At 45.6% G+C, this 22,577-nt stretch overlaps 1 protein-coding gene across 1 annotated transcript; it reads right to left on the reverse strand.

Moving 5' to 3' along the window:
* Positions 1-3,087: 3,087 nt before the first annotated feature.
* Positions 3,088-11,883, reverse strand: MRPL53 (mitochondrial ribosomal protein L53). Its single transcript, XM_045003097.1, has 3 exons — positions 11,739-11,883; positions 7,100-7,212; positions 3,088-4,116 (listed from the first exon to the last, which is right to left on the reverse strand). Exons 1-3 carry the CDS (start codon positions 11,828-11,830, stop codon positions 3,989-3,991), a joined length of 333 nt encoding a protein of 110 aa, XP_044859032.1. The 5' UTR covers positions 11,831-11,883; the 3' UTR covers positions 3,088-3,988.
* Positions 11,884-22,577: the final 10,694 nt, after the last annotated feature.

Consider the following 22,577-nt stretch of genomic DNA (forward strand, 5'->3'; position numbering starts at 1 on the left):
AAATTCACGTTTGAGATTTGTTTTAATTCTGTCTGAAACCTCCAATCACAGAGCTTAACTGGAAAAGAAAAAGCATTCCAGGACCTCCCTACACCCCTCCCCCCAACCACCACCACCACCCACACACATTCCACGTATCTTTGGGGCTGCAGCAATACCCAAGGCACTCCATTCCGTGGGGTATTAAACACGACAGCCAAACATACACCCACCTGTGAGAGATTCATTGGTATATGTGCTTGTGAATTCACTGCTCCCTCCCCTTTAAAGATACTTTCCCCTGCATGTATGAAGTTTATCTCAGCATTACATAGGTATGTTTGAATGCCTGTGGAATAAAAAATCTACTTATGGAAACTAAATTTATCTTTATTCTTCTCCGTCACATGGTGGCTGCAGCTAACCATAGCAATAGGTGTGTGTGAATTGTTACAGTCAGGCACACACAGCAATCATTACAAGGTTCATAGCACGGTGCAAACAATGCCAGGCTCAACACACTACAGCAACACAAATTACTGTGGCACAGTGTTAAAATGCTCCTTGAAGGCCTCCCTCAGCCGAATAACCCTCTCCCCCGTTTAGCTCCTCTTATAGCCTTGTGTTCATAACGCACAGGACAATACTGAAGAGCAGTGCAGGGTCCATGCTTTCTGATAGAGATGGCTGGTGTGCAGGTCAGTTGAAAAGAGACAGGAAACAGAATAGGATGCCCACGGAATGATGGGATTGAGAAAACCACATCATGTGATGCTGAACCTGCCCCCATCAGGCATTGCAAACCCTTCCCAAAACACCCTCCCACTAGTTGCCCAGTGAGATAGCTACCCACAGTGCACTGCTCTGTCAGTGCAAGAACTGCTATTGTGGATGGCTCTGCTGACACAAGGATCAGAGTGTGGACATGCAACAGTGGTTTAATTACAGTGGTGGCTGTTCATCAACATAACTTGTCGACTTAAGGTAGAGTAGATATGGCCTGAGTTATTCAGGAATCGCTATTCTACATTCAATTCACAGTTTGCCTTAATCCAGAATAACTTTAATGTGTAGATAAATAATTAACTCCTCCAAGTTTTCCCATTATTTGTATAAGGAGTGGAAGGAAGGTCAGGTTTTAGTCCTTTAAAATACTGATCTAGATTTGCCCAGTGCTACCTTTTGTGTTTTCTCCCACTTCATCCTGCTCTGTGTATAGTCAGGTTTTATTAATGCATTTTCAGTGTGCTACAATAGTAATCTGAGATCACAGTTTAAGCATTTCCTTTTAAATTTGCTATGAACATGCTGAGTTCATGTTTGCCTACATATTGCACATATGCATAGGCTGATTATTACTTGTATTACCGTAATACATAGAGGCCTCAACAAGGATCATGGCCGCACTGGGCTAAGCACTATGCAAATAGAGAGTAAGAGACACATCCCTGCCCAGAATGTCTTGCAATCTAAGGCTCCAATCCTGCAAATATTTATGCCTATGGTTAACTTTATTCATATACTTAGGATTTTTAAAAAAACATATTGCACAGTTCAACCACGAAGACAGTGTTATACAATTTCTTTTAAATAACTATTTATATAGAAGCATAATCTGCTACCAGCATTTGGAATACTTGTGCAAATTTTATTTAGGCAACTCATATGCTGTAATTCTATTGGTGTTTTCCCACATAGATTTTCTCACTTTGGTACTGTTGCAAAAGTTTCAGCAGAAGGTATACCAGGATTTCAAACGTTTTCTCCTGGGGTAACACCCACAAAGTAATCAACCTGATATGCCATGTCAGATAGCTGCAAAAATGTCATAATTTACCAGATATGATAATCTTGTTTATATGTTTGTATCACCTTTGTATATTATGGGTTGTATATATGTATACATGTCTGTATTTCAAACTTGTGCTATGCTTCTGGGTGACAACCCCAGACAGTTTGGTATCAGCACTGCCTAGCCTGCTTGAAGGCCCATTAAGGACCATCAGCTATACAGCTGACCCATTGAGAGAAGGCAGATACACCTTATGACTCAGCAAAGCATGCAGGGAAATGCCTTCAGCAAGAACTCTGAGGCCTTGGCTACACTTGAGAGTTACAGCGCAATAAAGCCGCTCACAGTGCTGTAGCTCACTCCCCGTCCACACTGGCAAGGCACATACAGCGCTGTATCTCCGTGGCTACAGCGCTGCAGGTACTCCACCTCCCCGAGAGGATTAACAGCAGCTGCGGAGTGGCTGAGATGCTGGTGCTCCAGTATAAACAGGGAGTAACCTTATTATGCAGTGATTGACCTCCGGAAACTCCCCATAATCCTTTTAAGTGAAGGTTCCTCTCCTTGTTTTCTTGTGAACTCCGGACTTCAGGAGCTGCTTATCAAAAAAACAAACACGGCTACTGTTTGCTGTGAATAAGTAGAGGCAGGCAGGGGGGCTCCTTTTGGAAGGCCCACAGCTAATGTTTGCTTGAAGTGGGGGGGAAAAGAGGGGAAGGGTCCGTTTCGGGGAGGGGCTGCTTATCTGGTCTGTGAGAAAAAAACAAACAGCTGCTGTTTGCTTTCAGTGAGTGAGAGAGGGGTGGAGGAGGGAGAGGGGTCGTAACTTGCAAGACAGTGTGCTGGCACAGTGTCAGCACTCCAAAAATCCACTCTCTCTCCCCCCACGCTCCCTGTCACACTCCATCCCACCACCCCCTTTTGAAAAGCACGTTGCAGCCACTTGAATGCTAGGATAGCTGCCCATAATGCACCGCTCCCAATGCCGCTGCAAATGTGGCCATGACAGTGCGCTGGCAGCTGTCAGTGTGGACAAACTGCAGCGCTTTCCCTACTCAGCTGTACAAAGACAGGTTTAACTCCCCCCAGCACTGTACAGCTGCAAGTGTAGCCATACCCTAAGGCTTCCAAGCCATGTGCTGGGCAGCTTGTGTTTGAAACAAAGGAAGCACAGGCCGCATGTCAAGAGACTATAAAAGGCAGCTTTTCCATTTTGTCTTCAGTCCTGCTTCTTACCTCTGGAGGAACTTTGCTACAAACTATCAGGAGGTAGCCGTGTTAGTCTGTATCCACAAAAACAACAAGGAGTCCGGTGGCACCTTAAAGACTAACATTTATTTGGGCATAAGTTTTCGTGGGTAAAAAAACCTCACTATCAGAAATCTTCTGCTAAAATATCGCCGAAGCCCCAGAGCGGACCACCCATCCCCCACCTCCGAAATGCTACCGAAGCCCTGGAGCGGACCCCCCACTCCCGCCAAAATGCCACCGAAGCCCCGGAGCGAACCCCCACCACCGCCGGGTGAGTTAAAAAAAATAAAATTTAAAAGACACCTAAGGTGTGGGGCCCCATTCTGGGGAATCAGCTTAAAGCCGGCCCTGCTTAAATCAAAATCAGTTACTTACTGACGGACAAGTAGAACACTATAGAATCTGTCCTGAATTTTGTCTAAAATACTGTAGCTGAGTGACAGCAAATCTAGATATTTTAAACTTATTCATCACATTTATATTTACTGACTAACTTTAAAAGCAATAACGTCGTTTAACAATCTAATAAAGTTTTGGATACCAGTGCATAGCATGTATGCTGAAAACACTGTCTAAACTTAATTTTTCCATTTGTAACAAATTTCTTAGGCTCATCTTCATTATTCATATTAATATACAAATAGGCATGGCATTGATCCACCGTGCGCATGGTCAAGAGACTGATGGTTTGTGTATATGGCTAGAGGAATTTATTTGTGCATACAAGACTTGTCGACCCTGCCAGAGTTAATGATTTTAGCTTCTCCATTATATTTTCCTTAGGAAAAATATATATTTATATGAATCATTCAGCTGTATGTTGAATTGGCCAGCATTTTGTCCATGTCTCTTTTTAAGATTTCATGTCAGTTATTAGTGACGTTTCCTATGTAGTTCTGATGACAAAAGCTGCTCGCTGCTTTTCACATGCCTAAACAATTTTAACCATAATTGTTCCTTTGATCTTCAAGCACCCTTTTTCTTGGTTTTCTCTTCTGCCTTAAGGTCTTTTGCTATGCATCTGGAGTTGAAAGCTGATAACATTTCTGCTGCTGTCAAGTTGGCTCCTTTCATTATCAATCTGTCTCCATCAGCTGTAAAGGAAAGATTGTAAGTTTTAGAGGTGATGAAGTTACATGAAACAATTTAGCATACATTCAAACTAAAATCAGTGTAAACACTCAGTTCATTCAGTTTACTTAAAAATATTCAATGATTTCATATACCTATTACCATTGAATCTGTGTGCATATCATACATTAAGAGCAAGGAACACATTAAAGTTAACTGCCCACAACAATAAAAACAGCATCCATCCCTGAACTGCCTCATCCAAACATAAGAAAAAGCTCCCCAGATATGATCTAGTTTCAGAACAGATGTGTTACTAAAGTAGTTCACACTATTCTCTGAAGGTCAGCAAACTTGGACTCCAAGGGTATGTCTACACTAGAAAGGTAAGTCGACCTATATTATGTCGACTTACAGCCACTGCTGTAATTACTATAGTGGTACAGTTCCACACTACCCTCCTTGGGTCAGTGGTGTGTGTCCTCACAAGGAGCACTTCCACTGACCTAAGAGGGGTAGTGTGCAGAGCTGAGAGACCAGTCTCTCAGCTCCGCTGGCAGCTCCCTACTGGGAGCCCGGCTGCCGCACAGACTTCCGGTGTGTTACCCTCCCTCCACTCGGATGGGGGGGGGTGTGGGGGAAACTGCCCGGGGCTTCTCGCCCCAGCTCGCAGCTGGGAGCAGGATCCAGTCACCCAGGCTTCTCACCACGGCTCCCAGCCAAGAGTGGAGTCCATTCTCACCCCAGCTCCCAGGCAGGATTGGAGTTCAGCCGCCCAGCTCTCCAGGGGAGCGGGGGAAGCTGGACTCTAGCTGCCTTTCTTGTCAATTTCATGGTTCCTGCCAACAGCTGATGTAAGTAACAGCAGTGTCTACCCCTACATTGCATCACCCTATCTACATCGACATAAGTCTTACGCCTCTTGTGCAGGCAGAGTTATAATGGTGTAGTACGGCACTTAGGCTATGTCTACACTTACCAGAGATCATTGCTGATGTGATCAATGTGGGGGGGGGGTGTCAATTTAGCGGGTCTGGTAAAGTCCTACTAAACTGATCGCAGAGCGCTCTCCAGTCGACTCCAGTACTCCACCGGAACGAGAAAAGTAAGGTAAATCGACGGGAGAGCATCTCCCATCAACGCAGCACGGTGTAGACACCACAGTAAGTCGACCTAAGCTACATCGATTCAAGTTACGTTATTCATGTAACTAGAGTGGCATAACTTAGGCTGACTTACCACGGTAGTGTAGACAAGGCCTAACATCGGCAGGAGGAAGGCTGTTGTGTAGACACTGACATAATTAGGTTGACATAAGCAGCCTTACATCGACCTGTGTAGTATAGATCAGCCCTAAGGGAGTGGATTCCACATCTGAAAGAGACAAGGTGGGTGAGGTAATATCTTTTAGTGGACCAACTTCTACTGGTGAGAGAGACAAGCTTTCTCACCAACAGAAGTTGGTCCAATAAAAGATATTACCTCACCCACTTTGTCTCTCTAGTATCCCGAGACCAACAAACTACAACTATACTATATATTGTGTATAGTCAGTTTCAGTTTCCCCTGAAGAGGAAGCAAGTTAATCAGTTTACCCTGTTTGTGTGTGTCTTTACTACAGAAACAGGTAAGAACAAACATTTTTAAAATTAGGAAAATTTCATTTTTAAAACCTAAAAATTGTCAGGGAGAACTAGGAACAAAATGTAGTGCCTAAAACTAATTGCAAAGTGACTAGATTTTTCAAGTTGACAGTATCCCTCAAAAAATTATAGCAAGCCCAGCAGCATAATGCACTGTCTTGTGCAGTTACCAAGTTCAAGTCATAGAATCATAGAATATCAGGGTTGGAAGGGACATCAGGAGGTTATCTAGTCCACCCTCCTGCTCAAAGCAGGACCAATCCCCAGGCAGAGGTCCTGCGTTCGCAGGCTGCAAGGGCTGGAAATGCTTCCTTGGCAACATGCTCAGCACCTTGGGAAAGTGAAAAATTGAGAGCAGTAGTTCCTGGCATCAGTAAAATAATCCCTTTTGGCAGAGGCTCTGCACAGCATTGAGCTTCATCTCTAGTATACCTAGGCAAGAGATAAAGATGGGAAATAAACAAGGAAGGAAATACTGTAGAGACACTGATTGAAAAATATATATGTTTGACATATCAAAGCTGAATCTTTGCAGTGTTCACTAGAAATGGCAGCTGACCCGATTAAAATATGAAAGTTTAAAGAAAAACAAATAGATAATCATTAGTGAAGGAAAAAACTTAATGGGGTGGGTTTTCTGCTGGACCTCTTCGAAGGCAGCAGAACAGAAGGTAAAGCTCAGGAGAGAGAACAACGGTGGATTAAAGCAATTTGTGAAGTGCCTCAAATCTGGGCTGCTCTGAGGTTGACAGAAACCTCCAGTATAAATTAGAGCCCACAGAGCTGGCTGCACATCTTGTAGACCCATTTCTGCAAACATTTATACATGTGAGTAGTCCCACTGAGGTGGGACAGCTCATGTGACCAAGTTACTCAACTGCATAAGTAGCTGCAGGATCAGACCTTAAGTTCTCAAGACTGAGAAGTCTATGTCTCCAATATTACAAGTGAGATGCATAGAGGTGGACAGGTCTCTGTGGCAGCATGGTGCCACACTGACTTCAACAGGGCTCTGCACAGGTACAAGGGTCCACTTGCAGACCTCTCATTTAAGTATTGGAGCTTTATGTTTGTAATTAAGTCAATCTCTTTTTTTTAAGCATTCCCTTTCTTCCCAGTTCTAAATCCAGTAGACGGATTTTTTTATGATTTCCTTCCATATCCATTAACCTGACTGATTCCATCCTACTTTTGCTCAAAAACATGTTTGTACCACATCTAACACAATACGGTTCTGATCCATAACTGGGATGTCAAGGTACTACCACAATACAAATACAAATTACAGGAAACAACCACAAATATCTTCCAGTGTGAGTCTAGAAAGGCTACGTTCCCTTAAGATGAATGATAAACTCCTTACCAAACATGATGTCTACAACAGGTTCAGATCCATCATGTCTTACATCTGTTGTCACTACACAGCTGATATTGGAGGCACGGGCTTTTTTACTGTTTACATGTTCAAGAAATATTCTGAAAAGATTTAAGAAATATAGATTAAGTAAGAATATACTGAACATATTTCTGCAATTAATTTACATAGTTTGATGTTGCTAGCTAACCAAAATACAAACCCATTAGGATTTACATTTACTGCCCCAGTTCTACAAGGAGTTCCAGAAGTGCAGACTCGATTGCATGATCATTTTAACAGACTATTACTATAAAGAAATTTTAAAATCCAATTTGCTTTTCACTATTTTGTTTACTTTCTGCATTTCTTTTTGATTGATTGCATTATCCCAGCTATTAATCAAATCAGTTTTACTTTTCTTTATAACCAATTTTACTTTCAGGTTGTCAATGTTTCAGTGTTTGGAGTTCAGAGAAATGTTTATTTTGTTTAAATATCTGTTTCCATTGGATTTTTCCCCCAACTCCATGGTAACATTTCTAATGATTTGCTGAAGTTTGTGTAATTTGTTTTTCAACATTTAAATTATGGCCAAAGTTAAATTAATAGGGTCCCTTTGAAGCCAGGTCAGTCACCTGCAGGAGTCAGGGATTCCCTGCATACACACCAATGTATTCTGTTGTGGGTTATTTTTATTGCCTTCCTCTGAAGCATCAGCGATGGCAACAGCTGGAGATATGACATTGGAAGGGGTGGGCCAGAGCTCTTAGGCGGCATCGAGCATTCTTTCTCTCTCTCGGTGCTTGGCTGGCTGGTTCTTGCTCATATTCTCAGGGTCTACCTGATCACCATATATGGGGTGAGGAAGGAATTTTCTCTCAGGTCTGATTGGCAGTGACCTTGGTTGTGTTTCACCTTCCTCTGTAGTGTGTGGGTGCGGGTTACTTGCCAGGATTAGCTGGGTATCTCTAATTACTTAATCATTTACCTACCATTGTGAGGGTCTTGGGCACTGGTGCACCTTGGCCTCTCCTATTCTCTGCTTGTGGCTCATAGTATCTAGTCTCCTGAGAGCTGCAATACTTTGGTCTAATTTCAGTTGTTGGGTTTAGCGTGCAGGCACTGAGTGGTGGTGGCAGCAGCAGCGACCTGTAATATACAGGTCAGACTAGATGATCTGGTTGTCCCTTCTAGCCTTAACCTCTATTACTGTGCGTGTATGCATATGCATGCATACGGGTGTGTTCTAAAATAACTCCTCAAATCTACTCCACATTTGTGTTTTATGTTCCTTTAGTGAAGTAGTTATGTCATGGAAAAAGCACAATTATTTGGACTTCAGGCAATTGATTACCAAAGAACATCAGCACTGTGTTTTTCCTCACAATTTTTAAGTATTGTAACACTAATAACTAGGGCCCTACCAATTTCACAGCCATGAAAAACACGTCATGGACCATGAAATAAGCCATTTCTCGCAAAGGGGGCGGACTGCAGGGGACGACTAGAGCCACCTCTGGGAGCCTCCCCCTGCTGCAGGATGCTCTGGAACTGGACAGCAGCCCCAGAGATTCCTGCAGCTAGAGGAGGCTTGTGGAGTTGGATCAGATTTTCCCTGTGCTGCTGGGAGCATCCCAGCAAACGGGGCTCCTAGGTGATAGTCCAGGCAGGGCTGGGGAGGACAGAACTTGCTCTTTCCCAGCAAGGGTGCTCTTGGGTATCTCTCCTGGCTGCAGATAGCTCCGCACCCCCTCCTCCCCACTCTGTCCAACTCTGAAGGCAGCACAGAAGTAAGGGTGGCAACTCCATGATCCCCCCACAACAGGTTTGAAACCCTCCCACACATTCCCTTTTTGGGTGAGGACCCCCACGGTTAAAACACCATGAAATTTTCAGATTTAAACATCTAAAAATGTGAAATTTACCAATTTTCAAATCCCATGGTCATGAAATTGACCATAATGGATCGAGACTTTGGTAGGGCCCTACTAATAACAAAAGCCCTAATCTTACAGCTGACTCCACATGGGCTGAGCCTTGCACTCACATAGGATCCTCAATGACTTTGGGATTGGGGCCTCTGTGCTTAGCATAGTAAAGTTAAGCACATGCGTGTTTGCAGGCCTTAGTAAGTACCTCTACACTTTGAGCTGGAGGTGCAAATTCTAGCTAGAGGAGACTTAACCCATGCTAGCTCTGACTGAGCTATTGTGCTACAAATAGAGTGTAGCTGTGGCAGCAGAAAGGGCTACCCACCCACCACATGCTTAGCGTCTCAAACTACAGTGCGGCTAGCTCCATCCCCTCTACTGCTACACTCTATTTTTAGCATGCTAGCTCAGTCCCAGCTCCAGCAGATATGTCCCCTCAAGTTGGAATTTACACTTTCCAGTCATAGTGTAGACATACCCAAAGACACAGAAGCAGAAGACAGACTAGTTGTATTTCAACCCATCTTCTGATCATTTGTTACAGGATACCTTTCCTGTGGAACTTCGTTACAATATCTTTCTTTGAAAAGTTAATAAAAAATGGCACCCTTCTATTAAAGAATTGCCTCCTCAGTGCGTTCAGACATATATCTGCTTACTGATAGTAAATCATATCATCTTATTGTAGTGACAGTAATTTTCACTGTTGCATTTTACTCTCAGAAATGTAGTAAAGACAGCACATCAGAGGGGGAACTAGATTCTATTCCTTCTTTTACAACATCAACCATTGTTTGCTAAATTCATGTAAATTATATTTGTGCAAATCGAGTGAACACATCTGTACAGAGAACAGGAGTATTTGTGGCACCTTAGAGACTAACAAATTTATTTGAGCATTATCTGTACAGATGTCACCAAACCAGTAGTCTGAAAACAATGGGGTTGCATAGGTCTTGCCGGGGTCTTAACTTGGCCAATTCTCACGATATTTGATATTTTAACTTAAATATAAGAATGGCCACACTGAGTCAGGCCAATGGTCCACCTAACCCAATATCCTGTCATCCAACAGTGGCCAAGGACAGATGCTTCAAAGGGAATGAATAGAACAGAGCAATTATCAAGTGATCCAGCCCATCATCCAGTCCCAGTATCTGGCAATCAAAGGCTTGGGGGCAGGGCAGGGCCGGTGCAACCATTTCGGCAACCTAGGCGGTCACCTAGGGCACTGGGATTTGGGGGGCGTCATTTTCTTCGGCAGTGACCACAGCAGCCCGATCTTCGGCTGCCCCGGTCGCCGCCGGCATTTAGGCGGAGGGAGCTGGGGCAGGGGAGCGCGGGGAAGGGCCGCCTGCAGCAAGTAAGGGGGGGCGGCATGCAGGAGAACTCCCCACCCCAGCTCACCCCTGCCCCGCCTCCTCCCCGAGCCCGCCGTGGCTGCTTCACTTCTCCCGCCTCCCAGGCTTGCGGCGCCTAAGCTGATTGGCACTGGAAGCCTGGGAGGCAGGAGAAGTGAAGCAGCCACGGCGGGCTCAGGGAGGAGGCAGGGCAGAGGTGAGCTGCTTCACTTCTCCCACCTCCCAGGCTTGCGGCGCCAATCAGCTTAGGCGCCGCATGCCTGGGAGATGGGAGAAGTGAAGCGGCGACAGCGTGCTCGGGGTGCTTCTGCTCATGCGCAGAGCAGGGGTGAGCTGGGGGGGGTGGGGAGCTGCTGCAAGGTGGGTGCCTCAGGGCGGAGGGGGGGTAGCTGCTGCGGGGCACCTCAAGGTGAGGACGCGGGGGGGTTGCAAGGTGGAAGTTTCGCCTAGGCCGCGAAACATCCTTGCACCAGCCCTGGGGCAGGGAGGGGTATAGGGAGATGGGCTGCTCCCTGTGAATGGGATATGGGGGGAGGACAGGCTGCTCCCCGTGAACGGGATATAGGGGGGGACTGGCTGCTCCCTGTGAGGAGGGGTAGGGGGGGGACGGTCTGCTCCCCATAAAGGGGTTACGGGGGCGGACGGGCTGCTCTCCGTGAAGGGGTTATGGGAGGGAACTGGCTGCTCCCCGTGAAGGGGGTATGGGGGGCGGACGGGCTGCTCCCCATGATGGGGGGTAGGGGGCGGACGGGCTGCTCCCCGTGAAGGGGGTTATGGGGGGGGGGACGGGCTGCTCCCCGTGAGGGGTTTATGGGGGGGGGAACGGGCTGCTCCCCATGATGAGGGTTACAGGGGCGGACGGGCTGCTCCCCGTGAGGGGCTTATGGGGGGGGACGGGCTGCTCCCCATGATGGGGGTTACGGGGGCGGACGGGCTGCTCCCCGTGAGGGGGTTATGGGGGGGGGACGGGCTGCTCCCCGTGAGGGGGGGTAGGGGGCGGACTGGCTGCTCCCCGTGAGGGAGTTATGGGGGGCGGACTGGCTGCTCCCCGTGAAGGGAGTTACGGGGGGGGAGGACGGGCTGCTCCCCGTGAGGGGGTTATGGGGGCGGACGGGCTGCTCCCCGTGAAGGGGTTATGGGGGCGGACGGGCTGCTCCCCGTGAAGGGGGTTACGGGGGCGGACGGGCTGCTCCCCGTGAAGGGGGTTATGGGGGGGCGGACGGGCTGCTCCCCGTGAGGGGGTTATGGGAGGGAACTGGCTGCTCCCCGTGAGGAAGGTCTAGGGGAGACGGGCCGCTCCCCGTGTGGAGACGGAATGGGGGGTGTCTGGCCGCCCTCCCGAGCTCTCCTCACCGTGTGGTTTCCACGTTGGTCTGGAACGGGCAGAACCGGACCATGACGCTCTTCACGTGCCTCAGCACCACCGCGGCCTTGGGCACCGCCATCTTCCCCTCGCTCGGCCCGGGACTACAATTCCCAGAAGCCCCTTCGCCAAGGCGGGCCGCGGTGCGCGCAGTTCTGTGGGAAATGTAGTGCTCGGCGGGAGCGCGGCGCCGCGGCAGGTCCCGGATGCCGGAGCCGCTCTGCGGGTGCCTGGGCTTGTGCCCTGGGGGTACTGCCAGCCTGGCCCCGCCCCTCGGCCGGGGTCGCGCCTCTCCCGCTGCGGGGTGGCAGAGGTGGCTGCTGGGGCTGCCGCCTCCCATGAGCCGTTTTCACCCATGTAAAGAAATTGTCCCGGTATTGGGAACGGGCTCAGATGTTGCCCCGGGAGCAGGCGGATGGGTGCGGGGCAGCGTACGCCCCGCCGGGTACCGTTCATTACCGTGCAAGGCAATGAACGGAAATGCGTGAAGAGCAGGACACCCCCGGCCTCATCAAAGCTTTCAAAAGACAAAGAGCAAAGATTCCAGTTCAGAGCAATTGTTAGGAAATTTGATTCTTTTCATGTTAACATTTTTATTTGATCCTTTTTTCTTCATCAAACTTATTAAACAGCAGGAGCAAAAGTGTAGAACTGTAAACGTAGTATATATCCCTGCCATGGTGCCCTGTAGTTTGTTTATACACGGCCCCACTCCAGCTGGCTTTGTGCAGATGGACATTCACTGGCTTCAGTGTGGGTTGTCAATAGAGTTGCCAGCCCTCCAGGATTGTCCTGGAGTCTCCAGGAATTAAAGATTAATTTTTAATTAAAGATTATGTCATGTGATGAAACCTCCAGGAATATATCCCACCAAAATTGGTAACCCTAGTTGGCACATGAAGTATCACTTGCAGAATCAGGGCCTACCATGGTTTCTTGTAGGTTTCTCTGCCTTCATAGAATTTAGAATTGCAGGAGTTAAGGATATAAAGCTCTATATCCCTGGCCATATATGGCCCTGATCCTCTAGTGCGTTGCTGTGTGGGCATGGATACATCCATGCAGAGCTCACTGCAGGATCTGAGTCTATTTCTGTAAAATGTACCAATTGGTTTCCACCACTTCTCCTAGGAATTGTGTCTTGCTTTGGTTTGCCTGGCCTCCTCTGATAATATCTATCAATTTTTTAAACAAACCTTTTTTATAAGAATGGTTGTATACTAAACAAAGGGCAATCTGAATCATCAAAGAATCCTGTGGCACCTTATAGACTAACAGACGTTTTGCAGCATGAGCTTTCGTGGGTGAATACCCACTTCTTCGGATGCAAGAATCTGAATCATTACTATTATAAAATATAGAAGAGAGACCTACTGAAGAGTCTGACAGAAATGGAAATAAAGACTTTTTAAAATAGGTGCATTAGAAAATATATAAAAAGAGGTAAGATAAACCAGCTAAATCATATATCATTAAACAAACACTGTTGAAGTTGACTGGAATGCAGCATAGCCAATGCAATTCATCAATTTTACAGTAGAGGGCAGAAACAACTTTTGTAAAGTTTTTGGGAGTTGTGTACTATCTGAAATTGTTGGTAGAGTACTGGGATCCTAGCAAACCTTTGGTGTGGGAGCTTGGAATAAATCAGCTTTGGTAACGAATTTAAATACAGTGTGAAATTCTAGGGAGTCTTTCAATACTGTATTTCATTTTTACCTTGGTTGAAGTGCTTCTGATGCTTTTTTCCCCAGTAATTAACTGATGTACAAAATAGAATAGTTGACATCACTTGGAAATGCTAAACTATTGTTGAAATGTAGCTTTAGCTCTTTTTTTTTAATGTAGTCACTAAATTAATTTATTGTTTAGGCTTCATCTCACTAGAAAGATGGAGTTAAATAGTCAAACTAATTTCAGAAGTAATATTTTAAAACTTTGTCTCCAAATTCATTTATATTATAGCTTTGTCTTTGCAAAAATAAGTCTGAGAGAAAGCATTGTAACAAACATACTTCTTAAGCAAAAACTCAGTGATTTAAAAGAGGATTTGCCTGAGTAAGAAGTGCCAGATCAGGCACATAGGGGGCAAATAGAAAGTTTTATATTTAAAAGGTGAAACCAAACTATAGAACTTCAACAATCCTTCTCTTGCTTCATTATAATACAACTCAGTAACAACATTTCCATCAAATATCAGAGGGGTAGCCCTGTTAGGCCTGGTCTACACTAAGAAGGGGGGTCGAACTAGGGTACGCAAATTCAGCTATTGAATAGCATAGCTGAATTCGAAGTACCCTAGTTCGACCTACTCACCCGTCCAGACGCGGCGGGGTCGAACTCCGCGGCTCTCCCGTCGACTCCGCCACCGCCATTTGCAGTGGTGGAGTACCAGAGTCGACCGCAGCGCTTCCGGAGTTCGAACTATCGCGTCTAGATCAGATGCGATAGTTCGAACTCCGAGAAGTCGAACTCACCACGTCGACCCGGAAGGTAAGTGTAAACCTACCCTTAGTCTGGATCTGTAAACGCGACAAAGAGTTCTGTGGCACCTTATAGACTAACAAACTTATAGGAGCATGAGCTTTCATGGGTGAATAACCACTTTGTCATCAGCCTTTCTTAGAGCAGGATGGATCAACCTTGATTTGGGAATGCGGAAGAAAGGATGTATTTTATTGATCATTAAGAGTTCAGTTCTGCCAGGTGCTGGGCACCCTGTACTCCTGTTGATTTCAAAACAGGTAAGGCAGAAATAATCTTTATATGTGTTTATATGTATTTTGATAGCAGTTTCCTGTGGAATTTGTACAGTTTGCTGTGCAGAATCCAGGGCAAAGAGAACCTTCTCCAATCATCTCCTCCATAATGCAAATCAACCAACCTGTTGGCCTTTGTCATAATCTATAAAAGTTTTATCTTTCCTCCTAGATTTGAACCATCACTTTCAAAAGATATAAAAAAAATCCCCCTTTCAGGAATTTTTTAGCTGCCTGAATGTGATCCATCCAACTTAAAGTAACATAAGGGAAAATATAAGTTTGATAACCTTAATACAACACATTCTTTCTTCCTCCCTTAAAAAGATAGAATCTTTCTATGAAATGAAGCCAAGGGAAATGACCGTAGGCATCTTGTTTGCTTAAAGAAGGATCTTCTCTGTACTTGGTTACAACCAAGTCCTAGAATGAATATGGAACAGAAGCAGGAATCTTAGTTTTGATCTTTTACAGTTTAACTCTATCAGTGTCTCCGCTTACCCTGGACTTACACAGGTATAACTGAGATTGAACTCTGTCCCATAGTGTCTTAATTTGATTCCAGAATAGCTCATAACAAATTATCCACAAAGGACCTGAATCATTCCTTTCCATTCCAGCAGTTAATCTGAGAACTCTGAAATGTCTATGCTAGAGACTATTCTCCAAGGATTCACATTTGAAACCAAGTGATTAATTATTCTTAAGTACTGTATAGTGATAACTAGAGTATAGTTACTTTTAACAGACAATGATGTTGTAACATCTGTAACACTGGTATCCCAACCTGATTGATTTTTATTCTAATTACTATTTTAAAGAGGCAAACTTTCTCAAAAGGAAAAATACAGTAGTCCCATTGACTAATTCAGCAGTCCATAGTTTTATATCTAACCAATATATGCATCAGGCAGCAATTCAGCCCCTTCACACACCCTCATTATGGAAAGGGTGTTAGCCTGAGACAGTTGGAACTAGGTTTTACTTTACACAAGATGGACTATCTGCAGTGTTCTACCCCCTCCACATCTATCATCAGCAATTGTGTAGTTAAGACAAAGGCACACTGAGGTTGCAAATAGTCAGGAGGTATTTATTAAGAGTAACAATAGCAGGCTAGGACTCCCTGAAAACTAAGATAACACAATAACAGATTGGTTGTTAACACAAATGATGTAAATGGGGGTGAACCCCAGAGCCCCAAACCCTATACACAATGGGGTACACAGGACTTAACAACAAGGACTATACTATATCTTGCAGACACTGGACAGGAGAACAGGAGCACAGACGGGAACCAGGTTCTCAGGGACAGGTGCCAGGAACAGGAACACAACAGGAACTGGACATTAGGAACTTCGGTGACAGGTAAGTAGATCTTCAGTATGGTTTCTTCTGTCTTCTATTCTTTATTTCATCATCCTACATGCTGAATGCGAATGCTATCTCACGTGATGATGGAACAGGTGAGTGGAGGTAAGTTAAGGGAATCTTGGTAGACGTTACTGGTTCACCTCAAGTCCTAATCCCTCAGGGCTCTAGCTAATAGCAAGGCTGGTACTCTGTGGGAGAGCTTCTATGCCTCACTAGGTTGACCTGCTTTTACAGCATCCAGAGACACAGAGTGCCCCTCAGAGGGTGACACTCTCTTATATGCGTTCTCTGTTGCTAGGCAGCTTCTACTGCCACAAGACACCATCTTTCCTGTCTTTTCCTTGTTTTGGCGCCAACCTCGAAAAGTTGAAGGAGAAGGGATGCCAAGATGGAGGACTGATTATCCTTTTATCAATCCAAAATGGCGACTATGTACCCTTAATTAATTCAACCTTTTCTACCCAACGACGGGCGGCAGCAAGCTATCATTTTAGCTAGATTTGTCAGCCTGTTTTTTTCTCTTTTTTCTCTTCCTTGTTCTGATTGTTTTTTCTTTTGGTCTGTCCCTTTTCCATTACTTCTCCTCACTTTCATTTTCCTTTCTGTAATATAATTACATAGAGAAATGCATGCACTTCAGAGTTGAGATCTGGCTTCAGTTTCTTCAAAGATCATGTTTGGTTCTGGAGTCTTGGTTCAGGCTCCCTTCTGCTATTAAGTTGATTCCTTCCCTTGGATCCTTTAATCTTTTTTTCCTGATTATTTCCCCAAGACCCTCTGTCACAGATGGCTACAGGCCCAGGATTTAGCATCTGGTAATTAAATTCCAAACACCTATTCATAACACAAAGTACTCTCTGTATGAATAAAACATAATGCTGCCTGGGGGCAGCAGCCCTCAAAGAAGACAGGTGAGCCAAACAAGCCCTGCATGCCTGCCTGTTATGTGCAGAGGCAGTGTCTCCAGCTGGCTGCACAGAATGCCAAGCTTGGCTATATAAAACAGGTCTTTTCTGGAAGCAGAGAAACACACACACCATGTCTACACTACAGGGACTATACTGTCAGAGCCTAGTGCCATAGCTATTCTGACATAACCCTGTAGTGTAGATTCAGCCATCTAAGAGCAGTAAAGACACATGGGACACCCTTGTTAAAATTCTACACCAAACTGAAGGGATGACTTCCCTATCTCCCATGGAGGATCACTGACTTATCACTGAGGTAAGAGATGACTTGCCACTGAGGTTCATAAAAATACTTCAGAAGATCAATCACAAACAGAGGAAGCTAACAGGGGAGTTTCGGAGGGAGAAGTTCCAGCTGCAGCCTCATGCATGGAGGTAGCAGGGCTTGGTGAATGGTGCATTTGGTCTATCTGTGGGTTTTTTTTGTTTGACTCTGTTTGTTGTTCTTTATGTACCGGCTGTGGGCCCCTGAGCAAACCCTGGGGGCTTTGATGAGTGCCTTGCTAAAGGTTGCAAGGGTCTAGTCCTTGGAACAGAAATGACCGAGGGGGGGATATGATAGACGTCTATAAAATCATGACTGGTGTGGAGTGTTATTTACTCCTTCACATAATACAAGAACCAGGGGTCACCCAATGAAATTAGTAGGCAGCAGGTTTAAAACAAACAAAAGGAAGTACTTCTTCACACAACACACAGTCAAGCTGTGGAACTCATTGCCAGAGGATGTTGTAAAGGCCAAAACTATAACAAGGTTAAAAAAATAATTAGCTAAGTTCATAGAGGACAGGACCATCAATGGCTACTAGCCAAGATGTTCAGGGATGCAAGACCATGCTCTTGGAATGTCCCTAGCCTCTGACTGCCAGAAGCTGGGAGTTGACAACAGGGTATGGATCACTCAATGATTTCCTGTTCTGTTCATTCCCTCTGAAGGGCCTGGCATTGGCCACTGTCAGCAGACAGGATACTGGGCTAGAGGGTCACACCCCGAATGGCAGTTCTTATGTTCTTGGAGCTTTGATCAGCTCAGCTGTTTGAAGTCTGAGTGGTTAATTTACCTAGTGAGGTAAATAGAAAGGAGCATAAACACTGCCAAATTAAGTGTAAACATGTAATAAGAAAAGCCAAAAAGGAGTTTGAAGAACAGCTAACCAAAAACTCAAAAAGTAATAACAAAATATTTTTTAAGTACATCAGAAACAGGAAGCCTCCTAAACAACCAGTGGGGCCCTAGACCAGTGATCCACAACGCAGTGCCCGCGGGCACCATGGCGCCCACGGGGGCATCTAAATGCGCCTGCGTCCTGGCGGCAGTCGAGAATCCGCTGAAATGCCACCAAAATTCGGTTGCATTTCAGTGGCGACGCCTCTCGATGACGACGCTTGCCACCGACAAGTGATGTCATCGAGAGGCGTCGCCACCAAAATGCCGCCGAATTTCAGCGGCATTTCAGCAGATGCTCGAGCACCGCCACGGTCCTTCGTCTGGTGCCCGCCAGACGAAAAGATTGGGGACCACTGCCCTAGACGATCAAGATACAAATGGTGCACTTAAAGATGATAAAGTCATTGCAGAGAAACTAGGTGAATTATTTGCTTCAGTCTTCATGGCTGAGGATGTTAGGGAGATTCCCAAACCTGAGCCATCCTTTGTAGGTGACAAATCTGAGGAATTCTTTCCTGGGTGCTGGCTGGTGAGTCTTGCCCACATGCTCAGGGTTTAACTGATCGCATATTTGGGGTCGGGAAGGAATTTTCCTCCAGGGCAGATTGGCAGAGGCCCTGGAGGTTTTTCACCTTCCTCTGCAGCATGGGGCACGGGTCACTTTCTGGAGGATTCTCTGCAGCTTGAGGTCTTCAAACCGCAATTTGGGGACTTCGATAACTCAGACATAGGCTGGGGGTTTGTTATAGAAGTGGATGGGTGGGATTCTATGGCCTGCATTGTGCAGGAGGTCAGACTAGATGATCATAATGGTCCCTTCTGACCTTAAAGTCTATGAGTCTATGATTGAAGTGTCACTAGAGGAGGTTTTGGAATTAATAACCTTAACAGTAACAAGTCACTGGGACCAGATGGCATTATCCCAAGAGTTCTGAAAGAACTCAAATGTGAAATTGTGGAACTATTAACTATGGTTTTTAACCTGCCCTTTAAATCAGCTTCTGTATCCAATGACTGGAAGATAGCTAATGTAACGCCAATATTTAAAAAGGGCTCTAGAGGTGATCCTGGCAATTACAGACCAGTAAGTCTAACGTCAGTACTGGGTAAATTAGTTGAAACAATAGTAAAGAATAAAATTGTCAGACACATAGAAGAACATAAATTTTTGGGCAAAAGTCAATATAGGGCAAAATAAAGGGAAATCATGTCTTACTAATCTAGTAGAGTTCTTTGAAGGGGTCAACAAACGTGGAAAAGGGGGATCCAGTGGACATAGTGTACTTAGATTTCCAGAAAGCCTTTGACAAGGTCCCTCACCAAAGGCTCTTACGAAAATTAAATTGTCATGGGATAAGAGGGAAGATTCTTTCATGGATTGAGAACTGGTTAAAAGACAGGGAACAAAGGGTAGGAATAAATGGTAAATTTTCAGAATGGAGAGGGGTAATTAGTGGTGTTCCCCAAAGGTCACTCCTAGGACCAATCTTAGTCAACTTATTCATAAATGATATGGAGAAGGGGGTAAAAAATGAGGTGGCAAAGTTTGCAGGTGATACTAAATTGCTCAAGATAGTTAAGACCAAAGCAGACTGTGAAGAACTTCAAAAAGATCTCACAAAACTAAGTGATTGGGCAACAAAATGGCAAATGAAATTTAATGTGGATAAAAGTAAAGCAATGCACATTGGAAAAAATAACCCCACCTATACATACAATATGATGGAGGCTAATTTAGCTACAACTAATCAGGAAAGAGATCTTGGAGTCACCATGGATAGTTCTCTGAAGACATCCACACAGTGTGCAGCGGCAGTCAAAAAAGCAAACAGGATGTTAGGAATCATTTAAAAAGGGATAGAGAATAAGATGGAGAATATCTTATTGCCCTTATACAAATCCATGGTACTCCCACATCTTGAATACTGCTTACAGATGTGGTCTTCTCATCTCAAAAAAGATATACTGGCATTAGAAAAGATTCAGAGAAAGGCAACTAAAATGATTAGGGGTTTGGAACGGGTCTCATATGAGGAGAGATTAAAGAGGCTAGGACTTTTCAGCTTGGAAAAGAGGAGACTGAGGGGGGATATGAGAGGTATATATAATCATGAGTGGTGTGGAGAAAGTGAATAAGGAAAAGTGATTTACTTGTTCCCATAATATAAGAACTAGGGGCCACCAAAGGAAATTAATGGGCAGCAGGTTTAAAAGAAAGAAAAGGAAGTTCTTCTTCACACAGCTCACAGTCAACCTGTGGAACTTCTTGCCTGAGGAGGGTCTGAAGGCTAGGACTATAACAGGGTTTAAAAGAGAACTAGATACATTCATTGAGGTTAAGTCCATTAATGGCTATTAGCCAGGATGGGTAAGGAATGGTGTCCCTAGCCTCTGTTTGTCAGAGGGTGGGGATGGATGGCAGGAGAGAGATCCCTTGATCACTACCTGTAAGGTTCACTCCCTCTGGGACACCTGGCATTGGTCACTGTCGGTAGATAGGATACTGGGCTGGATGGACCTTTGGTCTGACCCAGTATGGCCATTCTTATTTCTTATATTCTTATATAATCACTCCCTGGTGGTGAGGGGCAAAGCTGAGCTGAGCGAAGCAGGGAAGACTTGTTACGAACTCAAGAGTTGTAGGCAAACTCAAGAACCACTAACACAGACAAGTAACAGGAGAGTTTTGGAAGGAGTTGAGAGAGGATGTGCGTGAGGCTTTCCTTCCAGGTTCAGTAGTATGTGTGATATCAAGATGGTCACTGATGGACCAGTGACAGTGACCTGCAATGGATGTGCCATGTATTCTCTCCTGCTTGAAGCCAGAAGGGATTTCCTGTGCATGAAGTGCAAGTTGGTTGCTGTGCTGGAGGAAAAGATTTTTGGATTGGAGATGCAAGTTGAGATGCTACTAAGGATCAGAGAAGCTGAGGAGTTCCTAGACAGCCAGGTTCAGAAAACACCAGTACCCCAGGTTCAAGGAAGAATGGAGCTGCCCACAGAAGAATCAGTGAGAGAGGAAGTCAGAGAGGAGGCCTGGCAGTTCACAACCACCAGAGACAAGATCTCACAGCAGCATTCTATATGGTTTGAGACAGATGAGGATAGGAAAGCTGTGGCCACCAGACAGAAGAGAAGGAGGAGGAATTTGTTGCTGACTGGAACATAGACAGTCAGGCCTAGTGGTGAAAGCGAGAGTTTTAGAGCTGGGTACAGGAGGGGCAAAGTCCAGGAAATTAGCTGAGGGTCAGTACCAGAGGAGCAAAAGCCAAATGCCAGAAGTCTGGTGCCAGAGGGGAGCACAGACTGCAAGCAGGCTGGAGCAGAGACTGGAACAAGGGCAAGCACAGCAACAGGTGTGCTATGTGGTGAGCAGCCGTTGATCTGCTGTGGGGCCAGGCGTACTGGCAGAGCACTAAACCAGCCGCCAATCAGGGGCTGTGGCCACTGTGAGTTCTAAGGCAGTGCAGATGGGCTCATTGGTTGCCTAGCCAGAGCAGTTAGTCAGGGAGCAAGCCAACAGCTATTGCTAGCTGGTCTGGTCCCTCACAGAATTCCATACAGCTAGAAGTTTCAAATAGATGCCACATCCTCAATATGGAAACTATGGAAGATACCGCTCAAGATCCAGCAGGTCCAAGGGAATGGAGAGATGTACAAAACACATGTGGACGAGAGCTCAGCCCATCCTATAAGAAAATTAATCTTACCTGCAGAGTTCTCCAACCGTCCAAGGAAGACAGACGATTCTTGATGGAGATTCAGTACTCAGAAATATCAAAAGAACATTTTGCAAGAGATAGGCAGACAGCAGGAGAGTGTGCTGCCTTCCTGGAGCCAAGACACAAGACATCACTCTAAGAGTGTAGTCTTCTGAGGTCAATGGACAAGGATCCATTGGTGATGGCTTATATCAGCACAAATGACACTACTTCACAGGATATCTCACAGATAATAGATGACTTCAGGAAACTTGGAAGTGTGCTAAAGAAGAATGTCTGAGCCATCTTGTAAAACAGTCCCTTTAGGTTTTTCTTAGACAGTGGAAGACCCAGGAAATGCCCAGTTATCTACACTGGGTGGCTTATGTTCAGGGCCCAGTCTCTAGTCCTTGCAAGGGAGATCCCACCCTTTACAGGCCTTTTTATGTCTCTTCTGATGAGGTATCAAAAAGAAAATAAATGTTCCAGCGCACCCAGGAATAATGTCTTCCTCGAGTCAACTCAAAGGGAAAAAGGCCATGCCTGCGGGAGGTCCACCGGAGCCGCAGGACCAGCGGACCCTCTGCAGGCACGCCTGCGGGAGGTCCACCCGAGCCGCCTGCCGCCCTCCCGGCGACAGGCAGAGCGCCCCCCGTGGCATGCCGCCCCAAGCACGTGCTTTGGCGCGCTGGGGTCTGGAGCCGGCCCTGATCAACACCAGACAGCCCATTGCGGGATGTTAAAGGGGACAAAAAACTTTGTTGTTCTGTTCTTTCCTCCCCCGTGAAGAGGAGTTATCCAAATGGATTTCTGCCACTAGCTGAGTTTGCAGTTCAGAGGACATAGCAGAAAGGGGATA

Source organism: Mauremys mutica, chromosome 2 (assembly GCF_020497125.1).
Source record: "Mauremys mutica isolate MM-2020 ecotype Southern chromosome 2, ASM2049712v1, whole genome shotgun sequence".
Lineage (NCBI taxonomy): Eukaryota > Metazoa > Chordata > Testudines > Geoemydidae > Mauremys > Mauremys mutica.

Coding starts and splice junctions, on each gene's coding strand:
- MRPL53 (XM_045003097.1), bottom strand. CDS start 11,830: ATGGCGGTGCCCAAGGCCGCGGTGGTGCTGAGGCACGTGAAGAGCGTC. Junction 7,213..11,738: donor ACCAACGTGGAAACCACACG/GTGAGGAGAGCT, acceptor AAATCTTTTCAG/AATATTTCTTGAACATGTAA. Junction 4,117..7,099: donor TGTTGTAGACATCATGTTTG/GTAAGGAGTTTA, acceptor TTTCCTTTACAG/CTGATGGAGACAGATTGATA.